This window comes from Sander lucioperca, chromosome 22 (assembly GCF_008315115.2).
Source record: "Sander lucioperca isolate FBNREF2018 chromosome 22, SLUC_FBN_1.2, whole genome shotgun sequence".
Taxonomy (NCBI): domain Eukaryota; kingdom Metazoa; phylum Chordata; class Actinopteri; order Perciformes; family Percidae; genus Sander; species Sander lucioperca.
In genome coordinates this window covers 11,954,348-11,972,714 of record NC_050194.1, presented here as the reverse complement: position 1 = coordinate 11,972,714, position 18,367 = coordinate 11,954,348, and the positions used below count along the sequence as shown (strand labels likewise).

The window sequence follows — 18,367 nt, the reverse complement described above, 5'->3', positions numbered from 1 at the left end:
TGTTTTTGCTTTTTTCAACGTTTTAAATTGTTAAATTTGTCTTCTACACATTTTCAGGGCTTATTTCTACGTCCCATATTTTCTGATATAAAACAAAAATTGAAAACGGGTCAATTTGACCCGAAGTCAACACAAGGGTATGAGTCTACAGCCATGAGATGGGCTATACTTCACCATCTTTGCCACAAGCATGCTAACACGCCAAACTAACTTTAACCTGCTGGTGGGGCTAGATGTAAAATCATTGAATCACTAGAGTCTTTGGGGTTCATCTTTGGTGCACCATGCATGACTGGTCAAAATTTCATAGCAATAAATTTGATAGTTATTGTGATATTTCAGTCTGGACCAAAGTGGTGGACCAACCAATTGACCAACATTGTCATCCATAGACCCACACAGCTAGCATGGCAACAAAAAGTTGTCAACCAAATGGTTTAGAGGCAAAACAATTACACGTTTATTTTGAAAATCCTTTCCCTCAGTCAAAGTAACTTGTATGTGCTTCTACATAATGCATATTAAGTAAACATTAACCTTGTGTGCTCTCATCATTGTAAACCTGTGCCTGGGTAAAGCTCATGTAACAGCTTTCTTCATTACAGTGACCTAAGGACATGATGGCAGTAAATAAATATCCTCTTTTGTTCTCTTTTGTTTTAACGTGCATACATGCATGCAAACAAACAAATGCAATCACACATATACACATACAGCTCCTGCACAAACGGTACATTTAGTCTTTGATAAGTTCATTCATTTTGCAGAATTAGCTTACTCAAACCAAAGTAGGTTAGAATATTAAGGTCTTAACTAATTTTATATTTATAAAATACTTGAACAGATTACATCTGACATTAACTCAATCAGTGACAACATATAATAATTGTTTTTTTTTGAAGATTTGAAAAATAACTTTCTGTGAGAAATAAGTTTAGTACATTGTATATTAGACAGGGGAAAGTCACTCTGTAACTTCAACATAATTTGCTGGGTAGAAGCCCTCCTTCCCTCCGTCCAGGACTCCTCGACACCAGCCCTGGTCGTCCTCCTCCTCCACCTTCAGGAACACTTCACCTGTTATCACAGAAAAAAAAAAAGTCTGTTCATCAACATAAAAAAAACTTGATTTAATGAAGAGTAAAATGTGTGTCATGAAACACAGAGTACGTCAGTAAGTTTACTTACTTTACTACCAACCAATCTTATACTTATTATTTGACACTTTGACTGTTCTATAGTTTAACTAAAGTAGCACAATGCATGTTAAAGCCATTGCAAAAATGCCGTAAGATGTTGTTCCTATTACACCCCCACAAACTCTTCTAAAATACAAAGCCTGTGCAATTTTCCAACTTTTTATTTTTGTATAAGTTAGGAATTGTACATTATATGTTAGTTTGAAAAATATCATTTTTTGTTGTTGTTGGCCTTAATTGACTGTGATGGTTACTGTTTGCTAAGCTCACCTCAGCTTGACTCAGTTGCCCAGAAGTCTGGCTACAAAACTTACAGGAGCCTTGCAAATGTTTTTTTCATGTTTTTGTCTGTTAAGATTTTAATGCTTTATCAACCAGAATAAGAAGAGAAACATGCAATTTCAAAATATCTCTCTTTAAAGGGTAACTACCGTTTTTTTCAACCTGGACTCTATTTTCCTATGTTTCTGTGTCTAAGTGACTGATGCGAACAACAATCTTTGACAGTATTAAGCGAGCTTGCTGCAGTCGGCAGCGGTAAAACAAGCTACAATGTAAGTTAATAGGGCAATTGGCCTTATTACCTTACCTTCACAAAAGTGCTTGTTTTGCCACTGTCAGGCTCAGATTAAAAATTCTAAGGCGTCCAGTATACTCGCCGCAACCGACCTGTCAAACGCAAATGTGACGTCATGGGAGCGCCGTAACTGTTTATACTCGGGCGTGGTGGTCGCAACACTAGGTGCAATCTTCTCCTGAACAGAGGTGTTGCTAATGAGGAAAGGCTACCGACTTTGCTATTTCTACGGACTAGAAGAAGAAGAAAAAGGTAAACAACGGCAGAACTGGCAGCAGCAGTGATGTCAATGCTTCGATTTGATTCGATGGCTTACTTTGTCGGATCACTCCTTTCATTTCACCATAAAATAACTCATCTTAACCCAGTAAGTTTACAAGAGAAACTTGCAGTCACTCTGAGAGTCCTGGCATCTGGTTGTCCTCGAACATGTTTCCTGTTTCCGCTTTGTCGCGCGCCGCTGAAAAAAATAGAGTTGTGCACGACCTCTAGTCACGCACTCAAAATCCTGGAGCGCCAGCGAGATCTACGTCATTTTGACGTCACATTGGCGCACGACAGGTCGGCTGCGGCAACTGTAAAAAGGCCTTAAGTGTCTGACAACATTATGGAAAGGATTTCTATGGAGATCGACCTTTCAGATCCTTTTTTTTAAACATAAAAACATCCGCGAAATTGCGTTTGCTAAACCCACCAGACTACATATAAATAAACAGTAATTTTAGCATCGTAAAATACACTTTTTTTGGGTCGTCTTTCCACTTTTCCAACTATCTCAACTGCTTTTTTAAAATGAGTCTGGTGGGTTTAGCGCTAGCGACTTCAGAGCTGTTTCTGGTTAAACAGAAAGGTCTCAAAGATGTTTTAAAGGTCTATCTCTGAAGGGATCCTTTCCATAATGTTGTCAGACACTTAGAATATTAATCTGAGCCTGTCAGTGGCAAAACGAGCACTTTTGTCAAGGTAAATACAAGCTGGACAATTGCCCTATCAACTTACATTGTAGCTTGTTTTGCCCCTGCTGACTGCAGCGATCTTGCTTAATACTGGACCAATGTCAAAGATTGTTGTTCCCATCAGTCACTTAGACACACTTAAACCACAGGAAAATAGGGTGCAGGTTGAAAAAAACGGTAGTTACCCTTTAAGCAAGTTTTGTCTTCGCAGGATGTGAATGATATTTTAGCCACAAAACTAAAGTTTAGAGCTTTTTAATTGTACGATCTGTATTTAACTAGCTATATGAATTAAACATCTATTTTCACACTTTGATAAAACTACAGCACTATCAAACAGCTTAAAGATAAAGATAAAACTTGTATTTTCATAAAGAGTTAGCCTTTAAACATTATATTGAACTTTAATACCCAGAAATAATGTAATGTAACATCAGCCTGTCTGGCATCATTTTAGAGGGATGGGATGCATTTCTTGTCTTCCCACTCAGATTTATACTGATACAAAGGTTGTAATAATGTATAAAACTCTTACCTATCTTTTAAACATTGAGAATAACACTTCTGTCTATATCATTTGAGTGTCGTCACATCACACTTTATGTGTCACCTGCTTTAAAGGACAGCTCATCGCCCTCCTCTCCCACGTAGTCATACAAAGCTCGCACCTTCACACCCCCAATCATCACACTAACAGGAGAAGACGTGGATGTTTGAACAGTCAGAAAAAAAACATAAATATGACTTGGAATAAAAATGTACATTGTTCTTTATAAAAAAAAAAAATTATTTATCATAGATTGAAAGCACTTCACTGGGAAACTTACGGTTGGCCCTCTTTTCTTTTCTGGTCTCTCTTCTTTCTATTTAGTTTTTTTACTGGTGGGACCCATTCCTGATGGAAGAGTGTAGTGAAGTTTGTGTTCAAATATATCGACACACACAGCTACACTACATCAATATTCCCACAAAAAAGGTCTTGTTTACGTGAGTTTGAGACAATGTGTGAGACCATGAATTTCTTTAACTGAGGTAAGAACAAAAAAAACACTACACAAGGTTTGCACACAAAAATAATATTCAGTTGAGAAGATAATGCCACCTTTAGTCATGATGTTTCTAATGTAAGACTCTTTTGTTCTGCTAAATACTGTAAAAACATATTGTACTTATATACTTATTGTAATTTGGTCGTCCTGGGAGTGCATGTACTGTATTTTTCCCATCTGTGAGTGAAACTTTGTAACATACTTCAATCTTTGGCCAGTCAGTGGGCATGCCAGGACCATGGTTGTTCTTCCACCATTTAAGATCATCTTGCTCATTGATGGACATCAGAGTGTTGTGGAGCTCACTGTAGACCACCTTCACACTGACACAAGGACACAGTAAATACACAGGAACACATGCTCTGCATTAACCCCTAACACTCACACCCAGTCTTCTGATGGCTGCTCACCTCTCATTGTTGGTGATGTCAAGATGTCTGTGGATGGAGAGGAAAGTCTGCTTCAGGAAGCTGATCCTCTTCCTCTCCTCCTCCTGTGACAGTTCAAAAATGGCTTCCATCTCCTCCATGTAGCGAGGTGTGTAGGACGTCACGTCCTCCAGCATTTTCTCATAGCGGTCTCTACTCTGCAGGCAAAAGGAAAAAAGCAAAAGTTGCTCCGTCAGGATTCAGAACATCTACTGTGTTTCTTTAATGGAGGACAATCTAAAATCTATAAATCATCTGGTGCTTTTTGCCGTTCCCATACTGGGCTCCATAAACACTGAGCAGTGTAACAATAACACATCTCCATAAAAGGGAAATGCTTGGAACAGAAGTTTAAGGCTGGGGCTCGTACTAATAGTTGATAGTGAATCACCGCATGCAGCAGGCAAACAACATTTTCCTGGAATGCAACATGTTTAACTGTATGGCATGTCATGAATCAGGGGTTGTGAATTTAAATGTAGCCCTTATTCAACACGCACGACTTAGCCTATCTGTAATGAAGTGGTGCAGTGTGTTAACATCCTCCTCACCTTTTCTTTCTCCTCTGTGATCTTCTCTCTGGCCTCCGTGATTTTCTGCTTTTTCTCTGGACTCATCTCAGTGTTTCCATTTGCTTGTTTCTCTTTGTCGAGGGCTGTTTGCTCCCTCTGACAGGACTTGTGATATGCAACTCGGGCATTCTCCAGCTGTTGAATACACATTTGCACACATGCATGTTGTTTATTTTTATATTGACATTTTGGGGAAATTTGCTTATTAGCTTTCTTGTCGAGAGTTAAATATGAAGCTGTGGCTAGGAGATGGTTAGCTTAGCTTAACACAAAGACTGGAAACAGCTAGCCTGGCTCTGTATAAAGTTAAAATGTACATCTGCCTACCAGCACCTCTAAACTCAGAAATGTGATATCTTATTTGTTTGTATGTTCATTTGTTGGACATTCGTACGGAAGTCCTGACGACTCATTTTCTTTCACAGTTTCTGAATATTTTGATACATTTACAGTATTTAGCACCTCGACCTGCTTTATAAACAAAAAAAGACATGGAAATCTCACTTTTTACAATATGGGACAGTTGAAGTTGTAAAGTTTAGATTTAAGTTTTTGGTCAATTTAGTTTGTTTTAATTGATTGCTAACATGTATTTTTTTCGTGGCTAGAAAAGTGTATGCATAACTTAAAGGAATAGTTTGACATTTTGGGAATTTGACATGTTGAATCGGAGGGCGGGCAGTCGGACTCAATGGCGCAGAACGTACGCTCAAGTCGGCGTCGCTTCGATGTGTTCCGAGGCACTTTTTTGACCAACTCGGGGCCTTTTTTGCCGACGGTCGGCCGTCAGGTTGGTGTGTCAGAGCCTTAACTGTCTCCTGGCTATAGCTTCATATTAACCGTAAAGACTTGAGAGTGGTAATGATCTTTTCATCTAACCCTTGGCAAGAAAGCAAAAAAGTGTATTTTCCAAAATGTCGAACTATTCCTTTAAAGCATACTTAAAAACTGTTATTGTTGTGCATTTTAAGACCTTTGAAATAGTAGTTTGACAAAAAACAAAAAATATTTTATTGGTACTTCAAGGTTCACTTGCTAGCTTTTAACCGCATCTTGTGGTTTTCATCAGCAGATGGAGTTGCTAATTAAGGCAGTTCGCAAACTCCATTTGCTAATATAGACAATGAGATGCAGTCGAAAGCTGTTAAAAAAGCTAGCAAGTGGACAAAAAAGTGGAATACAGATTTGGTGTCGAACTTCCATTGATACATATGACCACCATGACAAGCATGTGCAGACACACACCTTCATCGTCTTTTTAGACCAGGGTTTCTGCGCACGAGAAAAACTTGTGTTGTTGTCGTGACTCTCCCTAAACCCACAGAAGAGTTTCTTTGGAAATATCTCCTTCTGCCAGGTCTTCACCCGAGTCCCTTCCTCCGCCATGAGCGACTGGGAGATAGAAGAGTGGAGGGCGGACAAACGCTCGGTGGAGGTGAAGAAACATTGCCACGCTCTCATGAGGGAGCCATAAAGTGGCCCTGGGCAAGGAGAAAAAAAAGACAGACTGAGGAATGAAATAACACAGAGCACAGCGGTGAGTCATGGAACCAATAGAGAAATAATGACCCTCATTTGTAAAGTTTCAAGCACAGATGCAGCCATTTATAAGAATCAAGAGGTAATTTTAACTTGATGACAGCTGAGATGATCAAAAAAGGCCTGGGAATGCATGTTCTCGGTTTTTAGGCTCCCCATAATGCAGCTTCCCATACTTACGAGAATCCACTATAGTCTTCCACTTGCTGCTCCACTGGCTGAGCTGCTGGGCGTACTGTTTTTCTACTTTTGCTCTCTCCATGAAGCAGGCCACAATGTCATTGCAGGCCTGGAAGGACTGTTCAGTTCGGTGCACTGTACGCACATAATTCCCCGGCTGGGAGGAGGAAAGATGATGATGATATGTAAGAATAACAGGCCTGCAGAACTCAAGTTATCCATTCATAAACACACATTAGTACTGTTTTGGATTAACTAGCTATGCCTAGGGTTGTAGTTTACTTAGATTTGATCATAAATATAATCCTCACCATCCAGAAGCTCTGTTTCTTGGCATCCTGAGCTGGCTCTTTGGGATGGCTCGCCATTATTGGGAACGTGTCTGTCTCAGAAAGCAAGAGATAGCTGTTTGTGTTATACGAGAGAGTTGCTCGACTGGTTGGGATGCAAATCAAGGAAGGAAAGAGAGCTTTTATTGGCAGACAGGTGACATTGATTATCATACAACAGGTTGGACGTCTACAGAATGTAATGTGCATACTCAGGCTGACTTCCTCATGAACAGAGCCGTTCCCCCTGCATGGCGGGCAAGTCTGATAGGAAATAATTGGTGGCTGAGACCTTGCAGTGTGTGTGTGTGTGTGTGTGTGTGTGTGTGTGTGTGTGTGTGTGTGTGTGATTGTGTGTTGCTGAGCTTATTGCCATAACAACTTTGACGATTCTGACGAGGTGTTATTTACACTGTACAGTGCTTGGATACATCCAAGAAGCCCCCTGCGTGAAGGGAGGGGGGGGTCATGCAGTGGCAGACTGGAATCCACAGGGGTGGGATCTGCCAGTAGGAATAGAACAGCTGCTCCGGCATTCTTCCTGTTGCCTTCCCAAAATAAACAGCAGGGAAAGGTCATCTTTCCCTTTGCTCTGACAAATACAAGGCCTATTAGAACCAACTGTCTCCCACTCTGCCATTCGATTTAGAGATCATGACCACAAGTGCAAGATTTCTGCTCTGGCAAACAAACAAGAATGCAGGATTTAAAAGGAATAACGCGTCCAGATAGCAGACATTTTTGCACAGCATGTAAAGCAAAGCACAAGTGGCACATACATTGGGGGGGGGATTGAACAAAACAAGGGAGATGCATGCACAAACACGCAAAGGATGCAGTCACATTCTGGCCTATTTCTGTCTTGGTAACACGTTGCCACATTGTTGGCTGAGTAATATGAAAGTGACTAACCACACCTCATCACAAGACTGAGCATGACGGAGAGTCAGGCTCATCTAGGACTTTCTTTCCCTCAGCTTGCTGGTGTTAATGCGTATATTGTCATGTTATTTCATCATATTTTTTTCACTATGAGCTCCTGCAAGTGGAAACATGGTGGGGAGTTGATGAAGGCTCAACTTAGATATTTAGTTTATTGACTTTCTCTGATTCTGTTCTAGTTCCTGCAGAGGAAAGGAACATGTTTGAAACTCAACAACTCATCCTCTCATTTTATCACACAGAAACATCCATATCAAAGCATTTCAATGCTAAAAAAACTCCATCCAGAAGTCAAAAAGAATCAAGAAGTGACAACAGAGCAGTCATGCCTGGGAGCACTTACATTTATCTCTGAATCACCAGTGATTACTCAAGTGACCACTTGTTACTGTAGTTCAAGGGCTGCTGAGGATTTTCTCTCCATTTCTCTGTCCGTCTCCCCCTTTCCGAGTGTGCCTCTCCTCCTCTAACACATGCTTCTCTCCCTCTCTCCTCTCTCACTGACCCAATTTTCCCTTGGCACTTAAAGTTACACACACGTTGATCTGAAAGTGGGTGTGAGACACAGACACAATGCAAGCAAAAAATTAAATACCAAATCAGAGCGTTTGCATGGTAATCACTCTGCTGATAATTGGCTTCAGGACAAACAAAGAGGGAGGAAGAAACTTACCTTTCTTGCTTTCCTCCTCCGTCAGCTGTAGTATTCTAGTTCACAGTCATGAACTCTTCCTGCTCTGCTCCCTACTTTAACCCCATCCTTTGCTTCTTTAACTCCCTGGCTTTACTCCCTATCAGGCTGTTCAGCTCTTTGACCAGCAACCTCTCACTTTCTCTCAACAAAAACAGCTGGAAGAATCCCCCTCCTTCTCTCTCTCCATGCCGGTCCCTCCCTCTGTTTCTCTCAATATGGTGCTAATGAGATGCTGAACCTTAATTTTGAACGTTCGCTGGTCACAGAAATGTGTCAGTGTGGCACAGAGTCATGTGAGCTTATTAGTGAGTGTGTGTGACAGCAGGGGGAGTGTGGGTGTCCCATGAACTGCCACATTAGCCCTGTGCCCCTTTGTGACCTGCCTTTCTCTCTATGGTCAGGCCTAGAAAAAGAGCATGTCAAAGCCCGTGGGACTACGGATGGAAATTAGCCCTTGGCTACAATGCATGTATTCCATGCTTGTTCATTAACATGCACTGTCCCAATCAAATAAAAAAAAAAAAAAAAACTCTGTTTACTTATTGTGGGATTTTTACTCTTTTGGATATTTGCCAGAAGTTAACAGAGCACACCAGAGTTACAGTTCACTTACTGCTGTCTATGTCTGGTTTATATATCTCAGTCGTTTTGTGATAAATGCAACCAGGGTATGTGGTCCTTTAGGCTCTATGATGACAGACATTGGAACAAGTTGCCTTTACATGTTAAAATTAAATAAATAGCCAATTGGTTTGTCATCCAAGATGGTTTGTAGTTACAGCATGTGCTATTTAATGTCTTCCTTCCAACAATGTCAACTAACCTAAACTTTAGATTTGGTTCATGCACTGAACACCTCTCTCCCACACACCCACACAGTGACTTGCACATGGCTTGGACTGATGCAGTTATCTATCTCTATATCTATACATTTATCGAATCACCATGCACCTATATATTATTGAACTATCTACTTACATATACTATTATACTTTTATTGCACTTATTGTCATATCATTATCATAATGTGTACAGCTTATCGTTGCATTATTTACAGATTAAAACAAATGTTTTTCCTATATTGTATTACTGCACTACTTTACGTGACCCTGCAAATTGCCCCCGGGGGAAAAATAAAGTGTTTTAAACTAAACTAAACCAAACCAAACTAAACTAAAGTAACTGAGAGAGTTGCAGTATGTCCCAGCAGAGATTTACATTTTCTCCCAGGGATGTATGTAGTCATTCAGATATTTTCTGCTTCATGTGCCCAGGTTTTGAGTCTTCTGCCTCATCCAAGTTCAATAGAGGTGAGTGCAATTTTGTTTGTGTTGCTTACAGCATTTGAAAATTACATTTGAAAATTTCAAGAGTAACATCAGTTTCAAAAAGCAGTGCCCCTGTTTACTCTCCACAGACCACACTGTAAACAGCCTTCATTGAAATACAGATGGGTGACGAATGAAAGGAAAAACCTGATTAAATGAGTGGAAAAACATAATTAAAGCAGTTGCTTGATGATATGCTGCGGCCTGTGCAGCCAACAGATCTCAACCCATTTGAACACAGATGTTGGACCATGTTAGCGGACTACGCACCACCATCATCAAAACACTAAATGAAGGAACATCTTTTGGAATAACGGTGTACATCCCTCCTGTGTTTTTCTCTGAAGCTGTTTTTTTTGTACCGTGAGAAGAAAAATGTTGGCTTGTGGCTTCAGCCCCACAGAGAAAAACAAGCTCTGACATCTGTAATTTTGCCAACTATGAACAGACCCCATATAGAGAAATACAAAGAAGGGGCAACCTGGACAACTGGCACAAACATTAAAAAAACAACAGCATTATATTTAGATTGTTCTACCATGCACCTCACTCTGGCCACCATGCTAGCGAACAATCTCACATTTGGCTCGTTGAAGTTGTTCTCTATTGTTTTTCATGCCTTACAGGCGTCTTTCTGTTTGCTGCATGATTGCAGCCACTGCTTGCTTTGAATTAAGCCATCTCATCTTCTCCCTCCCTGTGAGCTCTATTCTTTTGTCCTATTAGCTCACCGAGCCTGATGGGAATATAATCCTGGACCTGAAAACAATGTTGTGTTCAACCACCGCAGGGCTGCTGCCAAATGACTCAATTCAAACACAGAACTTCAAATTGGATCATTATGTGAATCTGTCAGAAGAGGGAATCCAAGGAGAAATGACAATCACGACAGGACCATAGTTTATTTTAGCATTTATTTCAACACCTTAGTTGCACCTCTATCATATTGTTTGTAAGTATATACTTTTATTTTATTTAAAGCAAAACTTTATATATATATTTGTTTTTATATATATACCTTTTATCTCTGTATACTTATGCTCATACTGTATGTAGTCATATTCATTATGCATTTCACTAGACCTAAAATACTCTTTTAAATCATAGTATGTAATGCTTTCTATACTACTGCTCAGTCCTTTCACTTCTTAGAATAGTCCATCATGAGATAGCATTGAGGCAACTCAGCATGAGTAAACAGAGTCATAAATTTAAACTCACATAGAGAGAAAACACATTAACTAATGTGTGTCAGCTTCACTGGGGTCACCACAGGGCTAGCAGTATAGAAAGCATTTACAGGAAACCCAAAATGAAACATAAACAAAACAAAGCTTCAAAGATTTTGTCCACACTATTTGGAAGACGGAGATTCTTAAAAACGTTTACATACTTAATATTATCTTTATTATACTATATGTTTATGTTATCATTGTCATCATCATCATTACATATAGATCTATAAATGATGTGTTTTTGCCTTACAGTTAAATTCACTGCAGGGAAATGGCTAAACTGGCATGTTTAAAAAATCCAGGGCATTCTTGTTCATCTCTACGCAACATATACAGTATTTACTTTATCACTCTGAAAAACCCTTTTGAAAAGTGGGTCAGAGTGTTTCTTTTTGAGGGTTATGTGTGGAACGGGGAAACATCGGGATTGTCAACTAGTGAGAAAAAAAAACAATGTTTTTTGGCTATTATAAATATGTTTTGGAAAAGGCATTAGAAACAGAGAGGTGTAGGTCAGGAAAAGCATTTGGCTACTGACGCAGGCTGACAAACACACACACAAAATCAGACACACAGACTCACAAAGGCTAAAGGTTGAGGAAGTCAGGCAGACAGAGAAGCAGTAAAAAAGCCCTTTTTGATCACTGCACCTGCTGTGTGAGAGAGAGCGGTCAACATTATGGCATCAAAGAGGACGGATCCATCTCGACCTGTGCTATGGCCATAAACGCCAGTAAAGTCTAAGAAAAGATGATTTGCAGTTTGAAATTATGTGCAAACCCTTCTCAATTCCTCTCATGTATTTCCTCTCCTTTCTTTAGAACAATCAGGAAAATAATAAAAGGCTATTTCACAACAATATCTTCTCAATACGTATATGTCCTCATTATGCACAACTTTAATTCAACAGTTATAAATACCCTGACCAGTTAGAAATCAATGATTGCGATCAGCACTTCGTACAAAACATATGGTTCTATTAATAGTGAATCCCGTTTAACATGTAAAATTATTTAGTGCTCGCAAAGTACATACATACAAAGCTTAATGGGGCATCCTTTGGGGGAATATGGCAAAAAAAATAATTCTATTATTGTCTACCATTTTCTTCTATCAACATCTACAAACAAAACCCTTTCTCTCATATTCTGACCTTGGCTCCTGTACTTCGCCGTTTGATACTCTGATCTGCTTAAAGCTACAAAACTGATGTTAGAATGTGACTGTTCTTTATCTGGGTTTACCCTTTAAGCAGCAACTTTTCAATTTTTCTTTGAACTCAGACTGAAGTTTTCTCAGTGCTGCTAAGCAACAGATGGTGTGAGAATCCATCTGCCAGTGTGTGTGAGAATAGGAGTGTGTGTATGTATGTGTTTGTCTTTTACAGCACAAAATGGTGTGTTAATTAAATGCCTGTCCATCAAAAATTTTAAAGTATATTTTCAGTATATTTTCAGAGCATCATTTTCATTATATTCTTAACTTTCTCATACCCTTTGTTGAACAAAAGTCATTCCACAAATGTCAACAGTATTCTCTAAATGTGTAGCAAATCTGCAAGAAAACACTCCCCCCCCCCCCCACACACACACACATCCAGCCCTTAGTCTTAGCTCAACACAACCTATTGATGTCCGCTGTTCTTCCCGTTCACATAATTCTGTTATTGTCCATCTTTGTCAATTTGTTTCTCTCCCTTTCTTTCATCTTTGAATCACCCCTTCACTCTCTCAGTCTGTGTCTCGGGGAGAAGTAGTGACATGCAAAGGAGAGGAGAGCCGCCTGGGGAGAGAAGGAGGGCAAATCAAAGAATAAGAATGGGCGGAAATGAGATAAAGACGGAGCAAACTAAATAGGGTTTATAAGACAGGTTAATAAAGAGAAAGCGATGGAAGGAAGATGAGATAACCAGATAACCAAATAATATTCATTTAATGAAGAAACAGGATGGCCAAGCTAACTTGTATGGAAGGAATGAGACACTTTGACTTTCCTTCACCATCCGGTGCTTCCTTTTTGACCTTTGACCCCGTTGCCTCTACGTCTCCCCGAGTCTATTAGTCCTCCCTCACCTGTCGGTGAGTTTCTTCAGTGCCCTCTCGATGTTCATTCGGTGTCCCACACGTGTCACTCCCAGGTCCAAGAAATCATCCTTGGTGAGCGAAGGCAGATGCGATCCATCTATCTCATTGTCTATAAAACGCTCTCTGTGTTCCCCCAGGTTTAGGTAAGCCAGCCAGTCGGCCACATCGTACTTGGTCCAGTAGGGCAGGGGCTTGACGGCAAAGGGTTTGGCTGGCGGAGGAGGGGTGAGATGGGGATAGTTGAGGCAGGATGGGCTGGGGGGCAAGTGCATGGGGGAGGAGGCTCCAGAGAGAAAATGTGTGGGTGAGAGAGAGCGCGAGACAAGTAGTGGGTGTGTACTTGGCACAGCAGATGGAGAGAACAGTGGAGGAGTTGAAGTCTTGTAGGGATCTCCTAGAGGATGGCCAGGCGAAGGAGGAGTGAGGGGCCCGGGGAAGTCAAAGGGGTTGTTGTAGACGGGTGTACTGGGAAGGATGGGGAGAGAGGAAGGCCTGGGAGGGGTGGGGTTTGGCTGTTCAGTGCTATAGATAAGAGGGCTGGGAGCCCGCCGCCGTGACACTGAAGACCGCATCTCCTTAGTGGGACTGCACTGAAAATCAAAAGTCTGCCTTCGCATCTTGGACCGATGCTTCGGTGACGTTGGGTATGGGCAGTAGGTCGGGGAAACGGGAGGATGTGAATGAACTGGGGAGGTAGAAATCTGTGGAGATGGGGAGCGGGTCCAGTTGCGCTGAATTGGGACTTGAGAGGTAGGGGAGACAGACGGTGTGGCCGCCAGATTTGGTGTCAGGATCTGACGATGCTGTGGAGAGGAGGTGGGTAATGGCGAGATGGAATGGCCAGAAGGGGGGCTGTGAAATACGTCAGTGAAATCTGCCGAATACCTGAGAGACACACAGACAACAAACTTTAGTTAAAATAAGCAGATATGCAAACTTTCATTTTAATATCAAAGGCCGGTTGATGAAAACAAACCAACCTATGCATGGTGGGGGACTTTGGAGTGTGGCTCCAGTCATCCATGCTCTTCATGCTACTCATCTGTTGCAGCTTGGAGCTCAGCTCATTGATGATGCTCGCCTTCACACCTGAAAGAGGTGAGTGAATTCTGCGGCCCTCTAAAACCATACCACCCCTCTGCACTCCGTCTCCACCTTGTTCATGCTCCCCGACCTCAACCCAGCCCACCGACCGAGTGTCCATGGGCCTCTCTAAGCAGGCAGCCAGAGCAGTGTTGAAGCCATCCTCCATTTTGGATCTACTCTGCTTGTGCTTCCTTTCATCTGCAAATGCTCCATCTAACCTGACATCTTCTGGGTTACTTTGTCTCTGCAAATGCAAAGGAGCAGGGTTGGTGCTGTTCTGCCTACGTAGTGCTACAGGCATGCCCCTCCCTCCTCCTTCCTTGTAATGAGTCATCTTTGGAAACACAGGGTTTGCCAGTTTGGCGCTGTGCACCTCAAATGTTTGCCCACCTGAGTAGGTTGTGCGAGGATCCTGATGCTCACCTCCTCTCTCTCCCTCTCCTCCTCCACTGCTTCCCCTCTCTCCTCTCAGCCCACTCAATCCCAGCATTTCTAAATGGTGGTCGCTACTGCTGTGACTGTCCAGCTCCTCAATCCCAGAATCCACCACGGCGTCTTGCCAGTCTCCGCTCTTGGATATAACAGTAGGGTGATGAGTGTGCTCAGCAGCTTTGACCCCTGTGCTGACACCAGCCTTGGGCCCGGCCATGGTCATGCTGTAGTCAGAAGACGGCGGTGAGGTTGTGGTGGCGGCCGTGGCTGTCATGGTAGTGGTAGCATAAGTCATGGTGGCTGTGAGGGAGGCTGTGCCTCTGTCCTGGCCCGGGGTGTGACCCCCTAATGAGGGGTCGTTAGAGCCGCTGTAATAGGGGTGAGAATGAGACATGGGCTGGGGTCTGTGTAGTGACGTGGCAGGCAAAGCCGCAGCAGAGGTCGTGTTGGCGGAGGGAGGGGGAAATATCTGTGCGGACGGATAAGATGGAGAGAGAGCTGACTGTGTAAGGTTGGCCACCTCGCTGTCGTAGGAGGTAAGGCTGGAGGCAGCAGAGTCACCACCCTGTGGAGAGGGTTGGGGTGCATTTGATGGCTTGGTAGATGGAAGAGGGGGCGGAGGAGGTGGTGCAAAAGCGGCAGAGTGTGGACTCCGGTGTTGATGCTGCTGAGGACACTCCTGGACTCTCTCCTTCTTACCATTAGCAAACTGTATAGGAGGGGGCAAGGGATCTACAAAGACAAACTCGTCATCTACATCTATTGAGGGAGCTGGTGGAGGGAGAACCATCAGTCCTAGACCTCCTGCTTCTCCCATAGTTTCATGTGTTTGTGCGGAGGCTGTAGGGACAGTATACTGAGGGATGTAGCTGGTGTTGGGAGTGCTATCCATCTGCAAAAAGGAAGGTCTGCGGGGTGCCGGTTGAACCGGCGGTGGTGGAGGCTGCATTGGTGGAGCAGGCCTGCTGTCATACACCTCCTTTTCTCTTTCTCTCTCCCTGGGGCTCTGTGGGTAATACTGGGTTGAATACTGACTGCTTCTGTCCTCTGAGAAGCGAACTCTGAGACCTTCCCTGGGTCCTCCCTCCTTTTCTCTCTCCATCCTCTCCCCACCACCTCCTCCCAAACGTAATATCCTTGGTGACTGTGGCCGGCTCATAGATGCAGGCGAGGTGGTGGCGGTGGGGGAGCTTAGGTGGACGGACACTGGGGAAGTGTAGGCCGATTGTGTAGGGGTTGCAAAAAGGGAAGGAGTTGGGGTCTGAACAGGGGTAGGGAATGTTCCTACTGTGGACAGCTGCCGGCCAAAGTGTCTCTCTTCTCTGCGTGTCCTGCGGTCATCCTTTAGGGCCCTCTCTCTGGCAGCGAGGGCCAGGCCAAGTGGGGACGAGGGGTCCAGAACTTTCCCTGTAAGTGGGTGGATGAAGGTAGTAGTGGCCTGGATGCCGTACATTGAGGGAGCTGACTTGGGCTGGCCATCCTGACCGAGGACAGGGGAAGAATACTCAGGCAGGCCAAAGGCTGGGGGCATGCTGCTGGAATAGTTGACATAGTTGTCTCCAGAAAACATGCCCTCATCTATAGACTTGGAAGGCCGTAGACGAGGGGTGGGCACTTCCATTTGAGAGCCCTGTAAAGGCTGAGTTCTCGTCCCTAGTGCTCCTCCTCCCTGCCCTGCTTCTCCTCCTGCCTCTCCTTGTATGTCCTCCTCAGATGAGAGGAAGAAAGAAGCACTCTTTCTTCTCATATCTCGGAAACGTTCCCTTTCCCTGCGTGCCCCTCCTCCTCCTCCTCCGAAGGTGGTAACGTATGTCGAAGTGTAATCCAAGTTTTCCAGGTTTTGCTGCGAGGAAACAGATGGGGCAGCAGTTGATGAAGGCAAGGAAGTGGATGAAAGGGGCTGAGGTGGCAAGGGGGTGAGTGGTGAGGGTAGACTGGTGTTGGGGCTGTCTGAGGTTGTATCTGCTGAGGTGTTGTCTTCTACACCCTGGGGGGGCTCAGCTTCCACGCTGCTACCCTGGCTGCTTCGGCCGCTGCTGCTGGTAGAGGGCGCTTTGACAATGATGGTGGGGATGGGGATGGAGCTCTTCTCTTTGGCTGCAACTCCTTTTCCTCTGTGCTGCTGTCTCAGCCCATCTTCCACTTTCGACTGCTTCATCAGAGCTCCTCGACCACCCCTCCTGGCTGTCCCCCTGCCAACACCTCCACCCTGCTCCCGGTTGGCCACGTGCGGGTGATGTTGCGGCGCTTGCTGGGCCTTAGGCTTAGCACTTGTTGGTGGTGTAGCACTGCTGTAGCCTTTCCTTAACCCTCCCATCTTGCCACCGCCTCTCCTGGGCGCCTCTGGCTCTCTGACACACAGTCCTTCAGATTGTCTGCGGAGGGTGGGGACCATGCCCTGCTGGTTCATCCCACCAGGCCCTCCCCTCTCCCAGCCTGCTTGAGTAGCATGCCCTGGCTGGGATTGGAGCTGGTAGTGGGCTTGAGATACAGGGGGTATGGGCATAGCAGGTCCTCTCACAGGATGAGGGCCTGCTGATAAAGGCGGTTCTGGGGCAGATGTGTTAGGGGGTGGGGGGATTTCCTCTGGTCCCGGCACTGACAGGCTGCGAGCCAGCTTCATGGCGGGTGGGTGAAGATACTGCCTTTCCTCCTCTGTTACACCTGAGAACAAGGACACAGGTGCTTACAAACAGACACTTAAAAAGAAACTATTGAGCAGGCAGAAATCTTTCCATGACAATTGCTGTTACCAATTGATTTTTGACGCATCATGACTGCATGCTGAGCGTGGCCTGGTTGAAAATGAGCTTGATTGTAGCCAAAACCTGGTCCGGGCTGCACCATACTCACTGATGATTGCTGCTCATAGGGTTGCTTCAGGTGTCGAAACCCAGTTTAAAAAAGGAGCAAAAAGAGAATTTGAAAGGAAGGAGGGAGTAAAGAGAATAGAGGAAACATTTACTCAGATATAATTAAATCAAACTGATGTTGGCTGTTAAGCTGATATTGATTTGATAAACAGTATAATGCAATACAGAAGAACCAGGCAGTCCGAGTATTAAGAGCATCAGGCAACAGAGCATGGATGAATGGACGCAACCTGACTCACACTTAAACAAATGGTTTGGTGTGGGTGGTGCATTGTCAATCATTTTCTGTAAAGTGCAGTGAGGGCAGTGAAAACACACACAGCTAAAAAAAAAAGAAGCTAAAGACCAAGCTGCTTTAAAGATAGGAAACATTTGCTAGCATTAGTCATTTGTCATCATGACTAAATATCTGCTACATCCTAAAGCAGTGGAGAAACTCTGTTGTATATGTGAATCTGGTATGGCAGGACTGGGAGAGAGGTTCATAACTGTTCAGTATTTGTTAATATTTTGTAGATACATACATTTATTCTAAAAAGCCAGCAGGAACCCAAGTTATGGTAACGACCAAAACTAGGACCATTTCCTTTCAGTTCCCAACAGTACCTCATTGGAGACGTTGGGAACAATACTCTTGCTCCGGTCCCTCTTGCCTCCATGACCCCTCTGGCCCTGGTTGTCTGATGTAATAGTGTGTTGGGCAGCAGCCAAGATCTCATCCAGTTTATCTAAAACAAAGACATAGCAGGGCAGAGAAGAAATGTAGAGAGGTAGTGAGAGAGAGCATAAAATAAAGAAAGAACCATGAAAAGGAGGATTTCAGTGAGCCCCCTCCCATCCCCTCAAGGTTTAAAAACACCCTTT

The 18,367-nt window shown here is 43.5% G+C and overlaps 2 protein-coding genes across 8 annotated transcripts in view; both read right to left on the bottom strand.

The window, feature by feature from the left end:
- Positions 1–436: 436 nt before the first annotated feature.
- Positions 437–8,691, bottom strand: LOC116044307 (protein kinase C and casein kinase substrate in neurons protein 3-like). Of its 2 annotated transcripts, XM_031291405.2 has the most exons (11): positions 8,445–8,654; positions 8,115–8,316; positions 6,812–6,882; positions 6,501–6,657; positions 6,027–6,262; positions 4,761–4,916; positions 4,192–4,367; positions 3,984–4,104; positions 3,560–3,627; positions 3,343–3,422; positions 437–1,077 (listed from the first exon to the last, which is right to left on the bottom strand). In XM_031291405.2, exons 3-11 carry the CDS (start codon positions 6,866–6,868, stop codon positions 965–967), a joined length of 1,164 nt encoding a protein of 387 aa, XP_031147265.1. In that variant the 5' UTR covers positions 6,869–6,882; positions 8,115–8,316; positions 8,445–8,654; the 3' UTR covers positions 437–964. The 2 variants fall into 2 exon arrangements, with proteins under 2 accessions (XP_031147265.1, XP_031147266.1); XM_031291406.2 differs by lacking the exon at positions 8,115–8,316 and having other exon boundaries at positions 8,445–8,691.
- A 1,990-nt stretch (positions 8,692–10,681) lies between these two features.
- LOC116044268 (SH3 and multiple ankyrin repeat domains protein 1-like) overlaps positions 10,682–18,367 on the bottom strand; it is a 43,607-nt gene continuing 35,921 nt past the window's right edge. For 3 of the 6 annotated variants that reach the window (XM_035997543.1, XM_035997542.1, XM_031291319.2), the window contains 5 exons: positions 18,110–18,231; positions 17,384–17,507; positions 14,093–17,294; positions 13,101–13,997; positions 10,682–12,810 (listed from right to left, as the gene is read on the bottom strand). In XM_035997543.1, the coding sequence (XP_035853436.1) occupies positions 12,759–12,810; positions 13,101–13,997; positions 14,093–17,294; positions 17,384–17,507; positions 18,110–18,231 (4,397 nt within the window). In that variant the 3' untranslated portion in view covers positions 10,682–12,758. Of the gene's footprint in view, positions 13,998–14,092; positions 17,295–17,383; positions 17,508–18,109; positions 18,232–18,367 lie in introns of all 6 variants that reach the window. The other 3 variants (XM_035997540.1, XM_035997539.1, XM_035997541.1) reach the window with 2 other exon arrangements.

Excerpts from the sequence above, each read along its gene's own strand:
- LOC116044307 (XM_031291406.2), bottom strand. The coding sequence starts at position 6,868 with ATGGCGAGCCATCCCAAAGAGCCAGCTCAGGATGCCAAGAAACAGAGC. Across the intron at positions 6,263-6,500 it reads GAAGACTATAGTGGATTCTC|GGCCACTTTATGGCTCCCTC; the intron begins GTAAGTATGGGA and ends CTCCTTGCCCAG. Across the intron at positions 4,917-6,026 it reads GGTCTAAAAAGACGATGAAG|CTGGAGAATGCCCGAGTTGC; the intron begins GTGTGTGTCTGC and ends TGTATTCAACAG.